Source organism: Heloderma suspectum, chromosome 6 (genome assembly GCF_057233095.1).
Source record: "Heloderma suspectum isolate Gila_16-S chromosome 6, 16-S_ref, whole genome shotgun sequence".
Lineage (NCBI taxonomy): Eukaryota > Metazoa > Chordata > Lepidosauria > Squamata > Helodermatidae > Heloderma > Heloderma suspectum.
This window is the reverse complement of record NC_139463.1, coordinates 96,724,929-96,748,060: the sequence shown is the minus strand read 5'-3', so window position 1 is coordinate 96,748,060 and position 23,132 is coordinate 96,724,929. Positions and strand designations below refer to the sequence as shown.

Here is a 23,132-nt window from a genome sequence, read left to right as displayed (position 1 = left end):
TTCAGCAACCTGTCCTGTGACTACCATTATATTTAGATCTCAGGCAACACTTAAGCCAGGACTACCCCTTTAATAATAACTTGTTTCACTTCCTTCTTTATGGACACTGTTCTTCAGGCCTTCTCTTCATGCTCATGTCCATGTCCCTCTGCCACTGTCATGATCAGTTAAAATTTGCCTCATCACATCATCTGCTTCAGCAGATTTTCATCCTCCACGCAAGCCCTGACTGCTGGTGAAGGCTTTTTGCCACACTGTGTGTGCAAGCTTCTGCTAGGCAGTGCATCTCCTTATAACCACACCCTTGTTGACCAAACTCCCATCAGTGTGGGGAGAGAAGGCACAGTCCTCCACAGAAGATGGATCTTGTCCACCTCCAGGTTAATATCCAGCCACATTTAATGTAACATACATCCACCTTGCAGGGGTGAGCAACTTGTGGCCCATCAGATGTTTTGGCCTACACCTCCCATCAGTCCTAGCCAGCACAGGCAATGGTGAGGGATCATGGGAGTTATAGGCCAAAAATCTGGAGAGCCAAAAGTTGCCTGTCCCTGGTCTACTAGTTAAGTCACGGCCAGGCGTACAATCGTCTTCCTGACCCCAGCAACGGACATACAGGAAGGATGACCACTGATGCTTAGGGCTTCTCCACATGGGGCTTTTATCCTACTATTGAGATTGGTTACTCATGGAAGTTTGTAGGTCCTTTACATGATATCATCAACCTCCAGCACCTCTCCCATGCTTTTGGACCATTTCTGTGGCTTCATTTGAAACAGAGATAATGAGGTAATAAAAAAAACCTTGAGTTGAATTTGTCTGTGTAAGGAGGGACTTGCACTATAACAGCAGTGCCATCTAGTGGCTATATAATGAAACATATAGAACTTGCAGATAAAGGCAACTGCAGAAAAAGAAGAGGAAGTGTATGTGAAGGAGTAATCTTAATGCCGCAAAGAATCCAGAAGCAGAAGCTTCAGTAAAGTTGTGGGATAAAAAGCTCGGCGTGGAGAAGCTTTTAGATTGCCAATAACAATGCAATAGAATGTAACGTCAGGCTCAAGGACCTTGAACAGTAAGAGGCTGGCCTGAGAACATACCTGTTCACCTGTTTCATCATAGCTAATATTCTTCTTTCACTCCATAATCCTTGGATAACCTATAAAAACATCAATGTCTTTGAGAGGTGCTGAAGATGATTCGATATTCTCCTCCTGAGCAATTCGTTACAATTACTATTGCACAGCACCTCAGTAATTTGTTTGGATTGTGTTACCTTCTATAAAGTATATAATGTTATACATGGTTATCTGATTGCCCTAAATTTCTCCCAATATCTTCTTTTTATATAGAAATATCAACCCAACATAAGGACAGTTAACTCATCACCATGCAACCAGGGTACTCCCTATGTATATAAATGATAGAGCAGCCCTCCCCAACCTAGAGACCTTCAGATGTGCTAGACTTTAACTCCCACCATCCCCAGCTGGGCTTTTCAATAATGAAAGTTGTAGTCCAACACATCTGGAGGGCACCAGGTTGGGCAAGGTTGTCATAGAGTGTCCTCAGTACCAACATTGCTCTCCCATGGGCCATATTATATTGTAAACTCTTCCTGTGGAATGGATGTTTTCCAGTTCTACACTTCCATCCCACATGTGGGTGGGACCATGATCTCCAGCTTCTTTTTTGCCTGCTCAAAACCTTTTTCAAAATTTCCTTCGTACTTGTGGATTCATGTTCATGTTTTCTTTCTGCCACCCTGCCTCCTGTGGATCAAGTACTATGTTTCAAAAGAATATGCCTACAACAGAGAAAAGGGGACCAAACTTTATGCTCAGAATGCTGTGTACACAGACCCACTGCAACTGTACAAACCCATCATCTTCCGGTCTTAACAATATTACAGAGGTCATTTTATTCTGTGCTCAACCCACACCTCAGGGTTGTTGTAATCTCTGATCAACACGCCCCAGAGAGGTGAGTCTGTTGATGCTTCTGCCTAGGGAGCCTCTTTTACAGTTTAATGGGAAAACGGGCTTGATATACAATGGGGACAAGTCTTGTCCATTTCAATAACAGATTATGGTCCTTCAGTGTGCAATGCATGGTTTATGCATAGTGTGGAGAATGTGGATAGGGAGACTTTTTTCTCCCTCTCTTATAATTCTAGAACCTGGGGTCATCCCATGAAGTCGATTGGTGGGAGATTTAAGACAGATCAAAGGAAGGACTTCTTCACCAAATGCATAAACTATGGAATTCACTACCACAAGATGTAGTGATGGCCACCAAATTGGTTGGCTTTAAAAGGGGGTTAGACAAATTCCTGGAGGAGAAGGCTATTAATGGCTACTAGTCCTGATGGCTCTATACTACCTCCACTATCAGAGGCAGTATGCCTATGTACACCAGTTGCTGGGGAACGTGGGCAGGATGATGCTGTTGCACTCATGTCCTGTTTGTGGTTTCCTGGTCAACAGCTGGTTGGCCACTGTGTGAGCAGAATGCTGGCCTAGATGGACCTTGGTTTGATCCAGCGTGGCTCTTCTTATGTTTTTAATTTCCAAGAAAGAAAGAAACTTTGGAGAGGCTCCACAGGCAAAAGATCCATAGGATTTTGGTGGAGGCTTAAAATTTAAGCCTTAAATGGTTTTGACAAGATGAATGAATTGTTTTTCAGAGACAGTTTTGCACTCCCCTAGTTTGAGGCCGATTTAGCCAGCGGTTAGCTCTGACTGACTGTCCAAAAGCTTCTCCTTTCCCTCATGCTTCTGGCGTGCTGTTGTTGCTGCAGTTGTGCAAAGTCAGAACGGACCGTGGCGATGAGTGTGAGGAGGAGGAGAAGGATGTGGTCAAACGCTTTGACAGCATTACTTCTCTCTCTGGGGAGAAACGGGAAGCTGACGTGCCTCCTCTCCACCTGACCCAGATGCCTGATGGAGCACTTGCGACGGCTGCTGGGAACCCTGCAACATGCTGTGGTTAGGAACACCCCGAGCTTGGGTGGGATGCAGGATCCCTGGCTTATCAAGAGGCAGGGCAGCTGGCTTCCTAAACTGACAGTCTGAATTCAGTGTTTTGCTCTCTCGTGCTCTCTCTCTCTCTCTGTCTCTCCCCACTCCTCAGGATTATGTTTCCTCCTTCACCACCTACCTCCTTGGAGATGAAGCTCATCCAGGAGCAGAGGAGTCAGGAAGTACAAAGGAGAAGAAGAACAATAGCAACTGCCGCCATGACAGTGAAGTGGAAACAACACACGATAGGTAACAAAGATCTGATATGGGGTGGGGGTAACTGTTTTTACTGGCAGTTTTTCTTATGGCCCTGAGGTGCAGCTACCTCTGGGATGGCACAATCTCCCCTGCAGTTGGAGTCATCCTTCCCCCTGCTCCACCTCTGCCCTGCAGGGACATTTCTCCAAGGGAACAACTGGAGGTCTTCGAAGGTCCACTCAGCACAGAGGTAGGTGTTGGAGGGGAGGGGGTGGGACAAGATCCATCTATGCCCCGCCTCTCCTTCACTAAGCCCCTTCCTTTTCAGATGGCTCCGCTCAACCAGGAGATCCGGGTGACATCAGAAGCAGCAGCCAATGGTGCCTGGACTACGGAAGCCATTGTCAAAGCCTCCAAATTGCCCTGCAAATGGGAGGGACAGGAAGAGTCTCAGCATAAGCTTTCAGGTGATGAAAGAGTCTAGAATGCACCGAAGTCACACTGGGGGGGGGGGGGCAGCGATGGATGATTCCAGGGGGCTTAAAGGGTTGCTACCAGGTTTGTTTTAAATTGAAACTTCAAAGCTGATGGAAGTGCTGCCTCAAAGAGCACTCCTTGAGGGAGCAACTTAGTTGGGAAGTCCCTTTCCCTTCTCCAAAAGGGCAGGGCTTTGGGGAGAGGCCTCCACGAGCTGGATGGGGACGCCTGGTGGGACAAATTTGGCCCACGAGCCAGAGATTTCCCGTCCCTGCTCTACCTGCTGATCTGAAATATGTGGGGAGTGGCTGTGGTTACTCAGTTGTGAGGGTAAGGCCCTCTGCACATGAGCAGAGGCCTCTCCATCTTTGTTATTCACACATTCATGGGCCAGTTCCTGTCACCTGAATAAGATTCCTGTGCCGAGTGCTGCTGATGCCTGCTTCATCTTAAACTCTGCTAAAGGTTCATGGGGAAGGGAGAGAAATATATTCATATTGGCCAAGGGGTGTGTGTGTGTGTGTGCATGTTTCTCTGCTTGTTGTTTTTATTGATAATGATGTTAGAACTTGAAATAGTTCTGTTTCTCTGGTGGTATGTTATGATACATGATGTATTTTTTTCTACTAGTTTATATCTTGTTTTTTAATTCTTTTTTTCTGCTTTAAATCTTTTTAGTTTTTGGCATTATTATTATTATTTTTAATTAGGATTTGTTAGTTACTTTGAACGTTCAAGGAAAAGTGGGTCAAACAAATATTTTAAAATAAATAAATATCCTTTGTTTCATGGGGAGCAGAGAAAAATGTGTCTTTTAGGGAGGGGGGAAGTATCTTTAGAATTTGGGATGCTCAAATGCAGGGAAGAGGAGGCCAGGATCTATGTCAGTTGTCCCTCCCCATTTCTCCCCCACAGAGCCATCTCAATTACCAGCTGGTGCCCCAAAGCCAAGACCCACAGCAACTGTGACTGGCAGCATCAGGCAGAGAGACCTGGAGGAGCCAACCATGACTGGAGGGCTCCACCAAAGGGAGCCAGAAAAAACCAGCTGGACAGGGGCAGTTCAGCAAGGAGCGCTAGAGGAAATGGCAGCTACAAAATGGAGTCAGCATTGGGAACCAGACAGGCCATTGGCTAGAAGCAAAGAGCATAGGGAACTACATGGGGCAGGAGAGCCCAAAGAGGATCAGGAGAGGGAGCACAAAGGGACTGTGTGGAACAAGGGGGGTCAGCGAGGGCCACCAGATTGGGCACGGACTGGGGTATCTCAGCATGGGGAGCAGGAAGGCGCAGCCAAGATGGCGGAAGGCCAGCAGTTGGAGTCTCAGAAGGAGCAGGAAGGAGAAGCAGAGGCGGTTGAGAACCAGCCAGACATGGCAACAGAAAAGGAAGGAATTCAGCCAATGATGCTGGGCTGGGCAGAGACTGTGGAAGACCAGGAGGAGGGGATGCTAGGAGGGGGAGAAAAGGTTAGGAGAAGCCATGAGTGGGAGCCAAAAGGGGAACTAGAAGAGGTAGGAGGAACTGAAAGGAAACAGGAGAGGGAGCTGAAGGGAACTTTGCGGAATGAAGCGGCTCCAGATCAGATACTGATTATGGAGGAAGATCATAGAGGTCTAGAAGGGTCAACATGGACTGGGGGATTTCAGCATGGGGGACTGGAGGGGGAAGCCAGGATGGTGGAGGGACAGCTATTGGAGGCTGAGAATGAACAGGAAGAAGAAGTAGAGGTGGAAGAGGACCAGCAGGAGGAACCATATATGGTGGCTGTTAAGGAAGGAATTCAGCAAGTGATGCTGGTGGAAGACCAGGAGGAGGGGATGCTAGGAGAGGAAGAAAAGGTTAGAAGCCATGGGTGGGAGCCAAAAGGGGAACTAGAAGAGGCAGGAGGGACTGGAGGGGATCAGGAGCGGGAGCTGGAGGAAGCTTTGTGGAAGGAGGAAATTCAGTACGGGACCCCAGATCAGGCCCAGCCCAAAGCAGAGGCAGAGGAGAACCAGCAGGGGGGGCCAGATATGGCAGTGGTAAAAGAAGGAATTCAGCAAGCAACGCTGGGTGGAGCAGAAACCGAAGAAGACAAGGAGGGGGCACTAGAAGGGGAAGAAAAGGTTGGGAGAAGCCATGAGTGGGAGCCAAAAGGGGAACTAGAAGAGGCAGCTGCAGGAGGGACCGAAGGGGATCAGGAGAGGGAGCTGGAGGAAGCTTTGTGGAAGGAGGAGATTCAGCAAAGGGCCCCAGATTGGGCCCAGCCTGAAGCAGAGACTGAAGAAGACCAGGAGGAGGTGCTAGAAGGAGAACAACAGGCAGGGAAAAACCATCAGCAGGAGCCCATGGAAACGGTGACTTCGGAAGAGCAGGATGGAGGCTCAAAGGAAGTGGCAGAGAACGGAAAGGGTCAGCTAGGGGAAGTGGCAGGGGTAGAGGAGGCAGAAGGAGACCAGGAGGGGGAGCTAGAGGAACCTGTGAGGAATGGGGCAGAAGCGAAAGGGAAAGAAAGGGAGGAAGAAACGGGAGAAGCATGCCTGGAGAGTGACCCGGAGGAAGCATCAGAGAGGCCGGCAGAAGCTGGCGGGCTTGATGAAGGAGTGGTGGAAGAGGCTGAGACTACTGGTGGCCAGTCATGGCAGCCAGAAGAGACAGAGAGGAGCCTGCTGCAAGAATCCATGGTGTACAGTGCCTCCATCAATACGGGCCCCCTTGCTGGGCCCAGAACCTTCCCGGCTGAGGTAAGCATAACTAAAAGGAAAGTGGAGCATGATGGGAGTCAGGACAGTGGGGTCATCTAACTCGCTTCTATTCTGTAGGTCACACCCCTGGACACAAGTGCCCAGAAGGAACGGGTGCTGTTGCGTCGTAAGAGCTCCATCCGGCGGGCGCCCAGCTTAAAGAGACCAAAGCCATCGCTGGAGACCCAACCACAGGAGACAAACATTGCTGAGGACACTCCATCTCAAACCCAAGCACCATGCAGGCCAAACCTGAGGCATTCTGGGTAAATATGAATATCCCACTACCACTAGGCGTTTGAGAGGAAATAGGCGGAGACTAGGATCATCCACGACCTCTTGTGTTTTGGCTCACTCTTCCCCTTCTCTTTGCCTTCCCAGGTTTGGGCCTATGCACCCCAATGTGATGGCTGAACTGCAGAGGCGCCTTCACAAGCCCCAGTGACCCCAAGTTTGAAGGGTTTGTGGGATGATGAGCTTGTAAGCTCTCTGCTTTATCCTGGATCAAGCCACCAGGTTCAAGAATTGTAGCAGTCAAAATGGGAAGGCATATGTGACAGAAACAAAATTATTGCATTATCTTTCAGAGCAAAGCAATGTAAGTTTTTCCACTCTGGCAAGATTCCCCCAGATGAGAGGGCAATTGGGGGGGGGGGTGCATGTGCATAATAGGTGGTGTGTGTTTTTGAACAGGGACTTGACTGAATTGTGCTTGTGTGTTCCGTGTGTCCACAACCCCCACTGCAGAAGGCAGCCCTTTGTGGCCACATGTGTAGTTATCTTGACACATGACAAAATTGATTTACCCCGGAACGTGCATGTAAATTAGAGGTGCACAACCTGTGCCCAAGGCCTTAGATGTGGCCTCCATTGGTGTCCTGCCACTGCTGAATTCCCTCTGTGGATTTTCCAATTTCCCTGCCAACACCACTTATCTCTCAATCTCCAGCAATCCCCCTTCCAAAATTGCCGTTTTCCCACCACAAGTAAACCTCCCCATTTGTTCACAGTGAGATGTCTGCGTGGGGAAAGTTGAGATGTGTGTGTGAACCTAAAATGTGTGAGTGTGGGAAGTGTGTGAGTGTGGGAAGTGTGTGAGTGTGGGAAGTGTGTGCATGTGCACCCCCAGTTGACATTGCATATACTCCTTGGGCACCCAAAAAGGTTGTGCACTTACTTGGGTAGCCAAAAAGGCTGTGCACCCCTGAAGTAGATCATCATCAAAACCATCACTCTCTGGTTAAATAAAGGACTCGGTTTCTGTTTTCTCTGAAAGGACATGCAATAATCAATGTGCTTCTTTTGCCTATGCCTCCACATCTTGACTCCTGCAGTTCTTGGTTATGGTGGATCCAGTTAATCAGCTGGATCCAGCGGCTGGACATGTGGAGGGAGGCTGCAATTGGACATCTCTCAACCTGACTCTGTTCTTCTAACCTGAACCCCCCAGCTGAGGCGGGGACATGGAGGAGGGGGAGGGAGGAAACAGAGATAGTGCATTGAGGATGTTACAGATTGTCATTAATATCTATGGTTCTTTCTGCATTAGAGCCCTCTAGCACTGCTGAGGCATTGCTTTTCCTCAATCAGCTGGAAGTGGAATTAACGTGGTGATTCCACACAGTACTTTATATAGCACTTTCCCCCATACAAATCCATCAGTACCTGTCCCCATGGGCAAGATCCCACTATATGTTTTCCCAGAAGTAATTCCTATTCTGCAAAGGTCCTGCTTCTAACTATCCCTTTAATTAGTAGCTTCCTCCTTGCCCCGTTCTTTTCAAGTACCTAATTAGTTGCTTCCTGTGGCATTCCTGATTTGTCCCTAAATTGGTCAGTTACTCTTCCCTGTGGTTGGAAAGGAGGCAGCACTTTAATTACTGGCTTGCTCTTTGTAGCTAGATAGCTAATTTATTATATTGTTGCAATAGCAAAATTGTGGTCATATCTTTAAAAAAAAAACACAATTGGCAATTGCTCTAACAGCAAGGCAGTAATTAAAGCCCCCCCACCTAAGAAGTGATCAATTAACAATTCAGGAATATCACAGACACAGAAGGCAAATTCACACAATTACAGAGGGAAAGCAAGCAGTGGTGGCTTATTTTTCTTCCCTGCACATGCCAATTGTGAGCTGCCTAATTAGCATAATTATCCATGGGTTGTCCTGATGTCCAAACCCAGCAAGAGTGGGTGGCTGTGGTGGTTTACAAACCACCCTGAAATCCATGGTGTCTGGCAAGGGTAATTATGCTAATTAGGCAGCTCACAACCAGAATGTGCAGGGAGGGAAAATAAGCCACCATGGCTTATTTTCCCTCTGTGATTGTGTGAACCCAGTCAGAGAATAAACAGGAAGCAACTAATCCTCCACTTTAAGAGAAAAGGGTAAGCAGGAAGCTACTAATTAAAGGGACAGTAGCCCTGAAATGCCTCAATAGTACTTTGCATTGGCTGATGCTGCAATTGCACTTTAAGATAAAAGATAATAATCAGCAGAAATCAGCTCTGATAGGAAGGCAACGCAGAAAACATTGGAATGCAATGAGTTGTTAATAATGTTCTTTGGCTTTTCCCTAAAGACTGAGCGAACTCATGATGTCCATTATAGACTGCTAAAAGGCCACTTTTATCTCATTCTGTATCTTACAAGGATCCAGTGAGGCCAAAATACTCTTCACCTGGTTCCAAAAAGTTAACAAACATTTATTCTTCTGGTCTTTAACTTGATAATTTTATTTCCACTGTACCTGTTTTATTCATGTTTAATAGCTACTGTTTTTTAGTTGTTGGGCTGTGAATTTTTAACTGGTTTAACATAGTCTCCCCCTCCTGGTGCGTTGTAGTCCAAGATATCAGGAGGGTGCTGGCTTGGGGAAGGCTGGTTCAAGATACTGAAGTGTCCGTTTTTAAAATTGTTTTATTGTATTGCCTTTTATTGTTTTGTCTGGAAAATGTCTGCTGAAAGGCAGCCTAGAAATCATTTAAATAAATCAATAAAATAAATTTGGCGGTTGTCAAGCCATGTCACTGGAAGCATCTCAGGAATTCCTCACGAGGAGATCGTTCGTGGTGGGCAAGGTTCCCAAAAAGAGCTTACCCCCTGCTGCCCATCTCCCACTTTGCTACATGGTGCAGCTACAGAAGAGTACTGAGCATTGTAGGTGAGGCCAGTACCCTGCATAAACTGAGTGTGCTCCCTAGACCATACCCAGAATCCTCTGCACCAAATTGTTAGCTTATGGTTGCCACTTCTCCAGATGGTAGGAATATTCAGGGGCAGTCTTTTCATGGGTCTTGATTCTCTTTGGGAATCACAGTGGAGATGCAATGACATTTTGCAATATTTGTGTTGATTTTATAGATTTACAAGTTGAGCATAGGTGGGGGCACAGCTTAAACAACAGACAGCCCAGGTCCACTGCTTCCAGATCAGATCTCTGGGGAGACAGCCAGCACCCTAAAATGCTTACAGAGCCCATACCTGGCTTTCTGTGTCTCTAGCTCAAACTACTATTTGTCTTTATACACACAGACATTGAGATCAGGGGCGGGCAGGCAGGCTTGTGGGATCTGTTTTTTACTAGAACAACCAAGGTCAGGATCTGCTTTGTTTTTTACTAGAACAACCAAGGTCCCTCTATCAAAATACTGTCTGGGAGGAGTAACCCATACATAGATTTGTAGCAAAATCCTAGGGATGCTTACTTGGAAGCAAAATTAACACACACCCCCTTTAGTCTGTACTGGGGATGGAAGAAGGTCTAAATGAAAAATGATTTGGTCTATAAAAAGGTTCTGTCACAACTATTCCAAGGGTTTTGTTGACCTTGGCCTCTGGTCTCTCTTACCCTCAGACCCAATGCTCATGGAGTCTAGAAACAAATGTGAGGAGAGAGGCCATCTTTGAGCCAAGCTTCACATCAGGCTGGGCCTAAAATGTCTACCCACTTTCATGGGGCTGTTTGCCTCCCACAGAAGTGTGTGTGTGGGGGGGAAGGGTTCGGAGAAATGTCTCATCTTTTTTCATGATAGATAGATCAGAGGTGGCTGTAAAAAAAAAAAAAAGCAAGCAAAAAGATTTGTAATAAGCAGCTTCGTAATAACCAGTGGTATTCCTCTTTGATACTTGTTACAGTATAAACAGTGGCTGCCCCTACTGGCAAACACTAACTAAACATGACAGGCAAGATATGTGGATGGATTTCCGTATTTCAGGGTGTCAAACCTCTTTCAGCTCAAGGGCTGAACTCAATTTCAGAGCAGCTCTCAGGGATCACATTCCAGTAGTAAGCGAGGCCAAAGGCAAAGGAGTATGGCTGAAATACCGCAGATACGAAGCTGTATTTTAGCTTAAAGCTCTTCTTGCCAGTAACTAAGCCTTAGGAGAAGCATTTCAGCCTTTTAGAATGGGGTGGGGGGAACCCGTGCAAAAACCAGGAAACCACCAAACGAGCTGCAGTCAGGGCAAAAGGGGAAGGGGACACGGTTTTGGGGGGTATTGGGACCTGAGGCAGGCTGGTTTGGGTCAAGAGAACTGCCTCTTTTATAATTCTCAAAAGCAGCTGCAGGGTGGGGTAAATTGGCTTGGGGTAGCAGCGGCACTAAGGACGAGGGCGTGTTTGTGTACCTTCCACTTCCCTAATCAAGATTGCTCCCTTCCCACAAGCTACTCACAGCCTTACTTGGGGGCAGGCGGCGGGCAGGAAGGCAGGGAAAGACAGCTACTCATATTGTGCCTGATTTTTCCCTCCAGGAGCACTATTATCAGCTTTGAGCACTGCAGAACTTTCCTATACAGGTGAATGCTTCCCAGGCACGTAACAAATCACCTAGCAAGTGAAATATTAGCACAATAGAAGCCATCTTGACATTCTGTTTTCAAGCGTTTGGTTTCTATGATGGGCATTAACAACAGCTCGCTGTAACCAGAAAAAAGGTTCATGCTAAGGAAGCAGGCCGAAGTGTCCCTCTTGTTTCCTTGTCAAAGGCATGACTCTTAATCTAGCAAGCGGCCTCCGTGTGTTCTGTGGTGTTTTCTATTTCACAGGCCTGAGAAAGTGAAGAGTTATACTGCAGAGACTTCAGGTGACCTATCTGAAGTAGACTTGTGCCAGCCATTTCCTGATGAAAGCCAATCCTTCTCGATTTAAAGTCCAAGGGCCCATCTACACAGGAGATTTTCCCTGGTGCTTGCCACTCCGCAGCAAACCCATCCTTTCCAGCCGAAAACCCACATTTTTCGCAAAGGCATTTTGTGCCACATTTTTAGTTTAACCTGGCTTCCGCACAGTTCTAGTGGCATTTGCCCTGTATCCCCAAGTTAAATGCAGCTTATTACATGTGTGTTTTTTTTGGGGGGGGGTGTTTTGATGTTAGAGTTAACCTTCAGCTTCTCCATACCAGGACCATCCTGGTTATCTCTTTATCTCCACTTCTATGAATGAGGCCATTCTCTCCTTTCTCCTTTTTAATTTCTTTGCCTCAAGGAATAACAAGCTGGCATGGATAACCATGTGTGAGGACCTGAGGACTTTTTGACCACCTCAGATTCCACTTCTGGTCACCAGGTCAGGTGCTTTGGTCAGTGTCTCTTCTCACAGTGCCACTTTCAGGCTCTCACCCACAACCCTCTGTGTATTGTGATGCTTCACCACTCTCTCAATTGCTGCCACCAATGACCCTTTTAGAGCTGCTTTCTTTCTTTCTGGTAGCCCCGACCAAGCAGCCAGCTCGTGGGGGTTATTCTACGAAACCCTTCTTAATAACTAAAAAGGAAACTGTATTTTAAAATTGAAAACAAAGAAGGTTTATTTGGTACAACAGGATTGGAAATAGGAACTGGGTTGGGATGAGGAAAGGATATCAGGAATGATGATTAAAATAAGGCAACACTATAAACTACACAATATAACTGGCTTTTAGTTCTATGTTCACACCCTCTCACACTATTTGACACACTCTCTAACCCACAGTCTATCTCACTAGATGTTCTCGCTCTTATCTCCCAAACTTATCTCAGACTTATCTGGCTGTACCCATTTACCTTCCTCCCAGACTTATCTGACTCTCTAGAAGCAATCCCCCCACCTTTTTCTGCACAAGCTCTCATCCAATCACACCGCATTTATTTATTTATTTATTTATTTATTTATTTATTTATTTTCTATACCGCCCAATAGCCGAAGCTCTCTGGGTGGTTCACAAAAATTAAAACCAACAAGCACACAGTAGAACAATATAAAGTCTAATTAAATTAAATTAAATTAAATCCACAATATAACAGTATAACCAGAATAAAACCAGCGTAAAACCTAGCAGCAATGCAAAGATTTAAAATACAGATTTAAAACAGCAAAGCTAAAAGTCTAGAAAGCTAAAAAGCTAAAATGCCTAGGAAAATAAAAAGGTCTTCACCTGGCGCCGGAAGGAATACAATGTAGGTGCCAGGCGGAACTCACTAGGGAGTCATTCCACAGCCGGAGTGCCACAGCAGAAAAGGCCCTCCTCCTAGTAGCCACTTGCCTCACTTCCTTTGGCAGGGGCTCATGGGGAAGGGCCGCTGAGGATGATCTTAAGGTCCAGCCAGGCACAGATGGGAGGAGGCGATCCTTCAGATAACCTGGCCCCAAGCCATTAAGGGCTTTGAATGTTAATACCAGCACTTTGAATCTGGCCCAGAAATGGACTGGCAGCCACTGCAGCCAGAAACGTACTGGCGTAATATGAGCTCGTTGGCCAGTCCCCGTTAACAATCTTGCTGCCCTCTTTTGGACCAGCTGAAGTTTCCGGACCATTTTCAAAGGTAGCCCCATGTATAATGCGTTGCAGTAATCCAGACGAGAAGTTATTAGAGCATGGATAACTAGCTAGGCTATCTCTGTCCAGATACGGGTGTAGTTGGTATACCAGCCTAAGCTGATAAAAAGTGCTCTGTGCCCCTGAGTTCACCTGTGCCTCAAGTGACAGTTCTGGATCCAAGAGCACCCCCAAACTACGAACCTGATCCTTTAGGGGGAGTGCAACCCCCTCCAGAACAGGTTGAATATCACCTAGCTGGGCAGACGAACCACCCACTAACAGTACCTCTGTCTTGTCTGGATTGAGTTTCAGTTTATTGGTCTTCATCCAGTCCATTACTGTGCCCAGGCACTGATTCAGACCAGCCACTGCCTCACCTGGGTTTGATGAAAAAGAGAGGTAGAGCTGGGTGTCATCTGCATATTGATGGCACCTCAGCCCACACCTCCGGATAACCTCCCCCAGTGGTTTCATGTAGATGTTAAACAGCATGGGGAATAAAATAGAGCCCTGTGGAACCCCATGGCATAATTGCCATGGCACAGAGTAATAATCCCCCCCCTGGACCTTCTGGAATCGGCCATCTAAGTAGGAGTGTAGTGCAGTGCCTCCAACTCCCAACCCAGACAGCCTATCCAGAAGGATACCATGGTCAATGGCATCGAAAGCCGCTGAGAGGTCCAGGAGAATCAACAGGGTCGCACTCCCCCGTCCCTCTCCCAGCAAAGGTCATCCCATAGGCAACCAAGGCAATTTCCATTCCAAAACCAGGCCTGAAGCCCGATTGAAATGGATCTAGATAATCCATTTCATTCAAGAGTGCCTGGAGCTGTCCTGCAACCACCCACTCAAGCACCTTGCCCAGGAAGGAGATGTTGGCCATTGGCCTATAATTGTTAACGTCCTCCGGGTCCAGGTTAGGCTTTTTCAGGAGTGGTCTGATTGCCACCTCTTTTAAAAGCATTCCATTTTCACTCAGCCACTCCCCCTTTCTTCCACTTGCCAAACTGTCATTCTTCCTCATACTCTTCCAAAACCCCACCTCACACTCACCTGTCAATCATTCCAGTTACATACTAGCCACCATACATACATACAAACCTTTACTATTTACATATCGTGCATGTGGATTCGTCACACCATGTCTACTCAGAAGTAAATCACATTTTTTTCAATGAGGCTTACTCCTGAGAAAGTAGGCAGGTTGCTTTTGGGTTCCCTTTGTAAAAAACATCTCCATGCATCATCATACTATCTCACCTCCAAAGGCTTAGTGAATGGCAAAAAAATGAAGGAAAGCTTGACGCCCCCCACCTGCAGAGAGAGTAGTTTTTTCACTCATTCCTGCACTTCACTGAATGGGGGGGCGGGGGGGGGGAGAGTGGCGGAGAGCAAGCCTCAAATGGCACCATTCTGCAAGTGCAAAAGTATGCTCTTGTGGAGGTTCCCAGGTACGCAGAGACTTACTGATTTCAAAAGCTGATGACCCCTAATCCTGCAGAGAAGGGCTGGACACAGAGGAGAGCTATCTCCTAAACATGCCTACTTGGAAGTAACTCATTCTCCATTGCAACTCACTGAGCGCAGCAGGGAGCAAGCCTCTGCTCACACCTACGCAGCTGATGACGTTCATTTCTATTCATGGGACTCCACCCCCCCAACCCCAAACTAATGCGATTTCAGATGCCATTTGCCACATGCCAGTGGGTTTTCCCCTTCATGGATCACTGCCTTGTTGTAGCGAAGGGGCTTGCGTAACTCAGTGAAGCCATAAGCTATGCTGTGCAGGGCCACCCAAGACGGACAGGTCATGGTGGAGAGTTCTGACAAAATGTGGTCCACTGGAGAAGGAAATGGCAACCCACTCCAGTATTCTTGCCAAGAAAACCCCATGGAACGTATCACAAGGCTAAAACATATGACGCTGGAAGATGAGCCCCTCAGGTCGCAAGGTGTCCAATATACTACTGGGGAAGAGCAGAGGGAATTTCCAAGTAGCGCCAGAAAGAGTGAAGCGGCTGGGCCAAAGCCGAAAGGACACTCAGCTGTGGATGTGTCTGGTGGTGAAAAGAAAATCCGATGCTGTAAAGAACAATATTGATTAGGAACCTGGAATGTAAGAACAATGAATCAAGGCAAGCTGGAGGTGGTCAAACATGAGATGACAAGATTGAACATCGACATCATGGGAATCAGCGAACTAAAATGGACAAGCATGGGCGAATTTAATTCAGGTGACCATTATATCTACTACTGTGGGCAAGAATCCCTTAGAAGAATTGGAGTAGCACTCATAGTCAATAAAAGGGTGGGAAAAGCAGTACTGGGGTACAATCTCAAAAACAACAGAATGATCTCAGTACGAATCCAAGGCAAACCATTCAACCTCATAATAATTCAAGTCTATGCCCCAACCACTGAGGCCGAAGAAGCTGAGGTTGATCGGTTCTATGAAGACCTACAACACCTTCTAGAACTAACACCAAAAAAAGATGTCCTTTTCATCATAGGGGATTGGAATGCTAAAGTAGGAAGTCAAGAAATCACTGGGATAACAGGCAAGCATGGCCTTGGTGTACAAAATGAAGCAGGACAAAGGCTAATAGAGTTTTGCCAAGAGAACACGCTGATCATAGCAAACACTCTTTTCCAACAGCACAAGAGGTGACTCTACACATGGACGTCACCAGATGGTCAACATCGAAATCAGATTGATTATGTCCTTTGCAGCCAAAGATGGAGAAGCTCTATACAGTCAGTAAAAACAAGACCTGGAGCTGACTGTGGCTCAGATCATGAGCTTCTTATTGCAAAATTTCAGCTTAAATTGAAGAACGTAGGGAAAACCACTAAACCATTCAGGTATGACCTAAAACATATCCCTTATGAATATACAGTGGAGGTGAGGAATAGTTTTAAGGGATTAGACCTGATAGACAGAGCGCCTGAGGAACTATGGATGGAAGTCCGTAACATTGTTCAGGAGGCAACAACGAAATCCATCCCAAAGAAAAAGAAATGCAAGAAAGCCAAGTGGCTGTCTGATGAGGCCTTACAAGTAGCTGAGGAAAGAAGGGAAGCAAAAAGCAAGGGAGAAAGGGGAAGATATACCCAACTGAATGCAGTTTTCCAGAGAATAGCAAGGAGAGACAAGAAGGCCTTCTTAAATGAACAATGCAAAGAAATTGAGGAAAACAATAGAATGGGAAAGACTAGAGATCTCTTCAAGAAAATCGGAGATCTCAAGGGAACGTTTTGTGCAAAGATGGGCATGATAAAGGACAAAGAAGGCAGGGACCTAACAGAAGCAGATGAGATTAAGAAGAGGTGGAAAGAATACACAGAAGAACTATACAGGAAAGATCTTAATGTCCCTGATAGCCATGACAGTGCGGTCACTGAACTTGAGCCGGACATCCTAGAGAGTGATGTCAAATGGGCCTTAGGAAGCATTAGTAACAACAAAGCCAGCGGAGATGACAGTCTTCCAGCTGAGCGATTTAAAATCCTAAAAGATGATGCTGTTAAAGTGCTGCATTCAATATGCCAACAAATTTGGAACACTCAACAGTGGCCACAAGACTGGAAAAGGTCAGTTTATATTCCAGTTCCAAAGAAGGGCAATGCCAAAGAGTGTTCATACTACCGTACAATTGCCAGACCACCTTACCTGTCTCCTGAGAAACCTGTACGAGGGTCAAGAAGCAACAGTAAGAACCAGACATGGAACAACCAATTGGTTCAAAATTGGGAAAGGAGTACGACAAGGCTGCATATTGTCACCCTGCTTATTTAACTTATATACAGAGTACATCATGAGAAACGCCGGGTTGGATGAATCACAGGTCGGAATTATGATTGCCGGGAGAATTATCAACAACCTCAGATACGCAGATGATACCACCCTAATGGCAGAAAGCGAAGAAGATCTAAAGAGCCTCCTGTTGAGGGTGAAAGTGGAGAGTGCAAAAGCTGGTTTGAAACTCAACATTAAAAAAACTAAGATCATGGCATCTGGCCCCATCACTTCCTGGCATATAGAAGGGGAAGAAATGGAAGCAGTGACAGATTTTACTTTCTTGGGCTCCAGGATCACCGCAGACGGTGACTGTGGCCATGAAATTAAAAGACGCTTGCTCCTTGGGAGGAAAGCTATGGCAAACCTAGACAGCATAGTAAGAAGCAGAGACATCACCTTGCCAACAAAGATTTGTATAATCAAAGCTGTGGTTCTCCCAGTAGTAACGTATGGCTGTGAGAGCTGGACTGTAAGGAAGGCTGAGCACCGAAGAATTGATGCTTTCGAACTGTGGTGCTGGAGAAGACTCTTACGAGTCCCCTGGACTGCAAGGAGGTCAAATCAATCCATCCTAAAGGAAATCAACCCTGACTCTTCATTGGAAGGACAGATACTGAAGCTGAAGCTCAAATATTTTGGCCACCTAATGCGAAGAGAAAACTCCCTGGAAAAGACCCTGATGCTGGGAAAGACTGAAGGCAAAAGCAGAAGGGGACAACAGAGGATGAGGTGGCTAGATAGCATCATTGATGCAATGAATATGAACTTGAGCACACTCTGGGAGAGAGCAGAGGACAGGAAGGCCTGGCGTGCTTTGGTCCATGGGGTCACGAAGAGTCAGACAGGACTTAATGACTGAACAACAACAACAGTGGGTTTTGTTTTAATGCATAAGCTGCTTTACCGGCTACTGTTTGCTCCGGGAGGTAACCCAATTTCATGAAAATCTGGACTTAAATGGAATTGCCTCAAAACCCATCACTGTATAGCTTCAGCCGAAATTAATCCCAACATTGAAGCAACATTTGGGTAACAATAGCCAGTCGATGTGTATGTCATGTAGCAAAGTAGTATAAAAGCTGTCCTTGGAATTAGGATGTATAAAGACACAATCATATGCATGTTTAGACAGAAAAAAAGTCCTACAACACCCAGCATTCCTCAACCAGCATGGTTGGTTGAGCATTCTGGGAGTTATAGGACTTTTTTCTGTCTAAACATGCATAGGATTGTGCCCTAAAGGATTTTTTTGTACAGTGCTGCTTCTCACTGTTACTTCTGAAACTAAGAAATTAACTAAGATACTTAGTTAACTAAGAAACTAAGATATTAACTTAGAAACTAAGTATATAGAGAAATGACTGTTTGTGGAATATACGTGGAAACTGGTGAATTTTGGATGCTTTTCTGTGCAATTCTGAGATTATCATCATCATCTCAGTGTCCCCTTTTGCATGGTTTCCTGCTGGGCTCCAAAGGCTGATTTTCTGTGTTGTGGCTCTGAGGATGTCATTATCATTACAACAGGCAAAGGGGTGGATTCTTAGAATCAGAACTGAGTCCTTGATTAGTCTGCAGTACCAAGGACTGTGTGGATTTACCATTAGGCAGAGTGAGGCAGCTGCTTCAGGTAGCAAATTGTGGATGTTCTGAAAGGGCAGCAAATTGCTAGTTAATTTGCTTTTTATTACCAGGGAAGAGGAGAGGCACTTACGGGATTTTCTGCTTCAGGTACCAAAATAACTTGACTGGCCTTGGGTAGTACCTAGGGTGTGTGGGGAGGAGAGGCACCATTTGCTGCTTCACCATAGGCAGCAAAATGCCTTGGGTTGGCTCTGATTTATCCCTGGCCTATCTGGATGAAGGATCTGTTTTCCCCAGAAACAAGGGTATAGACCCAAGGCTTTTGCAAGTGCTAGATAAGAAGTACCTTGAGGTATTTGGGGCACAGTCCTATGCATGTTTAGACAGAAAAAACGTCCTGTAATTCCCAGCATGCCCCAGCCAGCCATGCTAGCTGGGGCATGCTGGGAGTTGTAGGACCTTTTCTGTATAAACGTGCATAGGATTGTACCCTTAGTTTGCTTTGTAAGAGGGCAATTGGGTCAGTAAACTTTCATTTGCTTGGGCTATTAATCAGGTGGATGTACTGTGTCTCAACGGATGTTTTAGGCAGAGATTAAAAGAGATTAGGAATTACATGGCTCACAAGTCTAAGAATAAGGGTAGGGAAGACATTTCGACTGGGGAAATGGTGTGGGGAAGATGGCTGAACACTTCCTCCCTCTGTACCACTGCTCTGAGCAAATCCGTAGGCAGGTTTCTACTACATCAAATGCACAGAGTGGATTGTAGCTCTGCATAACCTTGCTGGGAAAAGCTGCATCTGTTGGATTTCTGACTGTCATAACAGTTGTTACAGGCACCCTGTATCTCCAAGTACCTGGCATCTCTACTACCAATCCATCCTCTGCGAATAGTGTTTAAAAATCTGAGTAAAACACTGTCTCCTTCAATTATTATGCATTAGGGCTGCAACACTTAAGCTCATATACCTGGGAGTAAGTTCCACTGAACTCAGCAGGGCTTACTTCTGAGTAGACAGGTACAGGATTGCAGTGTCAGTCAATTGATCAATTACATCAGTGATCTTCACTATTTTTCAAGCAGGAGCCACTTTGCCTCCAGGCACCGCCTTCAAGGCCTCATCAGTCACCAGGTAGGCAAATTCTGACAGCTCCCTTGGTCCTTGGTTTGGGATGGATCTCTTTCTCATCAGTGCTCCCTTCTACTCAGTACAGGTCCATGTTGCTCTTTCTCTTGCCGGCATGTTCAGTTTCCCCTCCACCGCCAGGGCAGTGCAGCACTGCAGCTAGCCATCCACATTGCTCTTTGCCTCCCGGGCTCCTCCCCATCACAGCTAATTGGCCGATTGCTCCTGCATTCTCCTCTCCCCGCCCCCCACCCAAGTTACAGTGATGAGCCCCGGAAGCCTCTTCCAGTAGCCCAGCTCACAGCGGCCAGCCCACTGCTAAAGCAAATAAGGTAAAGCTAGAAAGCTCCTGCCAAGGGTGACGAGCTACTGGAAAGAGAGGCTGAGGGCCTGCTAATGCTCCTCAGGCCATGCAGTGAAGAACCCTGAATTAACACTGATCCATTAAAAGGGTGCCACCCATTAATTAGGCAATGTATTAATATAAGTAATTAAGAACTGCTGATGGCAGGTGCCATTTTAGAAGAGGCATTTCCCCCTCCTCACTCTTATAGGAAGATGTCTGCTGTGAGATAGATGGATGGATGGACGGATGGATGAACTCACCTAAAACCAAAGAAAGCATGCTTTCTACTCTACAGAATTATTGCTTTATGCATACATACTTATTTTCTAAAAGACTGTCAGACCAATACAGCATTTGCATAGGCATGGATTTCTGTAGACTGGGGGTGAGCAACCTGTTGCCCTTTGGGCTACATGTGGCTCTTAGCCTAATTTCAAAAGACCTCTGCATAGGATCAGTTCAGACCTCTGGCAACAGCAAACTGTCCCTTCCCTGGCAGGCTGCTTGGTGGGAAGGAGGAGGGAGAGAAGGAAAAGAAGGTGACACAGACAGAAAGAGAGCAGGCAAAAGACAAAAAGCGGTTGTAATATTCTTGCGTGGTTCCCCTGTGCAATTACTCACGTGATTGCACACCTCTCTGCTGACCATTCACCACAGCAGACTTCTGGAGAAGAGTTGAACAGTTTTATTAAGGGTAACAAACATGACTGGCCTTGAGGCTTACAGGACTAAGGAGAGAAGAACACAGAATAGAAGTCCCACCCACTGTGTGGTGGGTGGGTGGGTGGGTGGGTGGGTGGGTGGGGGAGGAGTGGCTACAGCCAATCATTTAACCCTTCACAGACCATACACCACAGTTTTTTCTCAGCTAAAAGCATTTCTCTAAAATAAGCCAACATGAATAAACTGGTGATTATGGAGTCAGAAGTTAGAAGCATTTGACTCTCCGATGGAGTTACATCTGTACCACTAACCCATTATGAAATCATGGTACTTTGCTGGCATGCTCATCATCCGACCACTTCTAGTCTGTGGGGTCTTTTGCTGAAGTACCTCTTGAGACTCTGGTAGGGGTTCTGCCTCCTGACACAATGGTTCAGGGTGGCATTCTCCTGAAGGCTCTTGTGGGCTGTAATCCGACTGTGGCATAGCTGAAGCACAGGATTTCCTTAGGTGCCTGCAGTTTCTTTGATAAGTGTTTCTTCTGCTAGCCCTTACATCATAGGAATGAGGCTCAGATCTTTAATGTGTCACTGTTGCAGGAATCCATTAATCTCCTGCCTGCATCCAGACCCTCTCTCCTTCTGATAATGAAGGAAGAGGTGATGTATGAGTGTCATCATGCTTTTTCTGGCATGTTTGACAAGTCTTTAGCTGCTCATGGGCACCATTAGGAATTCACTGTGTGAGAGCTGATGCTGTAGCTGGCAGCATGCTCCACAGCAGCTGACCCGTTTGCGCCGGTGCAAATTGTGACCCAATGACTGGCATGTTCCTTAGATGCAGTAAGGCTAAGTAGGGATCACAGCCTTCCAGTGCAGATTTTTTAAACGGGAGCTTGACAGTTTGAACAGTACACTCTGCTTGTCCATTGGCTTGTGGATAACCTGGGCTGGAATGGATCAGCAAAATACCCCAGTCAATTGCAAACTGTAGCATAAGTGTGCTTGCAAAAGGGACACGGTCACTTTAGAGATGACCCCTATTGACACAAGGTGCTCTAGAACAGGCTTCAGTTGTTCCACTATGCTGCTGGGAATCTTCCTACATCCATGAACAACAGGGGGTACTGCCGGGTCCACATGAACGTGATGCACAACTGGAAAGTGTCCCAGGTCTTCAAAAACATCAGAATGTACAGCGAAGAGATCATCTCCAGTGGTGGGCAACTGACATGAGACTTCATGCACATGCCTGACCAGGTTCAGCACTACACATAGTGGTGGCTCTCCTCCTAATACAGAATAAAAGATTTGCCTCGAATGCCCCTTTTTTCAAAGAGCTATAAATGCCCCTCTGGGTGCAATTGTTCCACCACAAATGCAGTCAGCATGACACCTGGTGGCGCTTTTTGCACCTTTCTTTGCAATGGCCTAGCTCTGTCTTCTGGCATAGTGTTTACATGGCATAGTGTTTACAGTGGTCTGCACCACTGCCCAATTTGAAAGAAATGGGCTTTCCAACAACTATCACCTCCTCACACCAGGAAGCAGTGAATGCCTTTTGCTCTGCAGTTCGGCTTGCAAATACAGAGTTTACAAACAGGATTACAGCCCTTGTCCTGGGCCTGAAGCGCTTACTTGGCCCTGCAGTTTTGCAAGGTGGTGTTTTCCTGCGCAATTACAGCAAATAGCTCCATATACTGGGCAATTCCTGGGATTACGGGTGATGTCATGCTTCTTGCAGACTTTCCCTTATGCTGAGGACTTTGCTGGAGACTTCGTTGCTTTTTGTACTCCTGGGGCTTGCTTTTGCTTTCTGGTGTGAGGTGGTGATTGTTGCTGGAAATCCCATTTCTTTCAGGCCCACCACGGCAGCCATTTTATGAATGGCCAACTCCCCCATGGCAGCGATTTTGTGAGACTACCTACAACACACTCTCAAGATTCCAAAAGTGCCTACTGAGCCAAAAAGGTTGAAGACCCCTGATCTAGCTCAATATTGGCCACACTGACTGATAGTAGCCATCCAGGGTTTCATTCAGGAGTCTTTCCTGGTTTACCTGGAGAAACCTCTGAACCTGGAACTGTCTGCATGCAAAGTATGTGCTCTGCCATTGACCTACATCCCCTCCTGAAAAATCTCCAAATTCCCCCACGAGTTGAGCTGATTTGAATCCAGGGCTTCTTAAACCTAAGTGAGGGCCACGACCCTAGATCAACATGCCTGATAAACACTGAACATGTAAACCAGATTTGCAGAAAGCTGGTTGCCTCCCACAAATTTTTAGCTTTGCTTTCTCTTTCACTCTTTACCATCTCTTCCTCACTTACACGAGTAACATGCTGAAACAACCTTTTTGTGCACATAGCCATAACAGCGGTGGTTT

General features: G+C 46.4%; 2 protein-coding genes across 8 annotated transcripts in view; one reads left to right on the top strand and one right to left on the bottom strand.

Moving 5' to 3' along the window:
* The window catches only part of CLN3 (CLN3 lysosomal/endosomal transmembrane protein, battenin), a 43,704-nt gene extending 22,884 nt beyond the window's left edge, over positions 1–20,820 (bottom strand). For 2 of the 4 annotated variants that reach the window (XM_084805324.1, XM_084805328.1), the window contains exons 1-2: positions 20,705–20,820; positions 1,104–1,162 (exon numbers count right to left, since the gene is read on the bottom strand). The gene's annotated coding sequence lies outside the window, so the exon portion shown is untranslated. The remainder of the gene's footprint in view (positions 1–1,103; positions 1,163–20,704) is intronic. The other 2 variants (XM_084805323.1, XM_084805327.1) reach the window with 1 other exon arrangement.
* LOC146341958 (uncharacterized) lies at positions 2,886–8,398 on the top strand. 4 transcript variants are annotated; one of them, XM_084805320.1, is made up of 7 exons: positions 2,886–2,990; positions 3,136–3,272; positions 3,417–3,471; positions 3,550–3,688; positions 4,614–6,424; positions 6,503–6,690; positions 6,806–8,398. In XM_084805320.1, exons 1-7 carry the CDS (start codon positions 2,946–2,948, stop codon positions 6,867–6,869), a joined length of 2,439 nt encoding a protein of 812 aa, XP_084661446.1. In that variant the 5' UTR covers positions 2,886–2,945; the 3' UTR covers positions 6,870–8,398. The 4 variants fall into 4 exon arrangements, with proteins under 4 accessions (XP_084661446.1, XP_084661445.1, XP_084661443.1 ...); XM_084805319.1 differs by having other exon boundaries at positions 2,902–2,990; positions 3,377–3,471; XM_084805317.1 differs by having other exon boundaries at positions 2,902–2,990; positions 3,377–3,688.
* Positions 20,821–23,132: the final 2,312 nt, after the last annotated feature.

What these genes read in the sequence shown, in the direction of transcription:
- LOC146341958 (XM_084805317.1), top strand. An exon ending in GTGGAAACAACACACGATAG is followed by an intron (nt 3,273 to 3,376) that starts GTAACAAAGATC and finishes TCTCCCCTGCAG; the next exon opens with TTGGAGTCATCCTTCCCCCT. An exon ending in GTCTCAGCATAAGCTTTCAG is followed by an intron (nt 3,689 to 4,613) that starts GTGATGAAAGAG and finishes TCTCCCCCACAG; the next exon opens with AGCCATCTCAATTACCAGCT.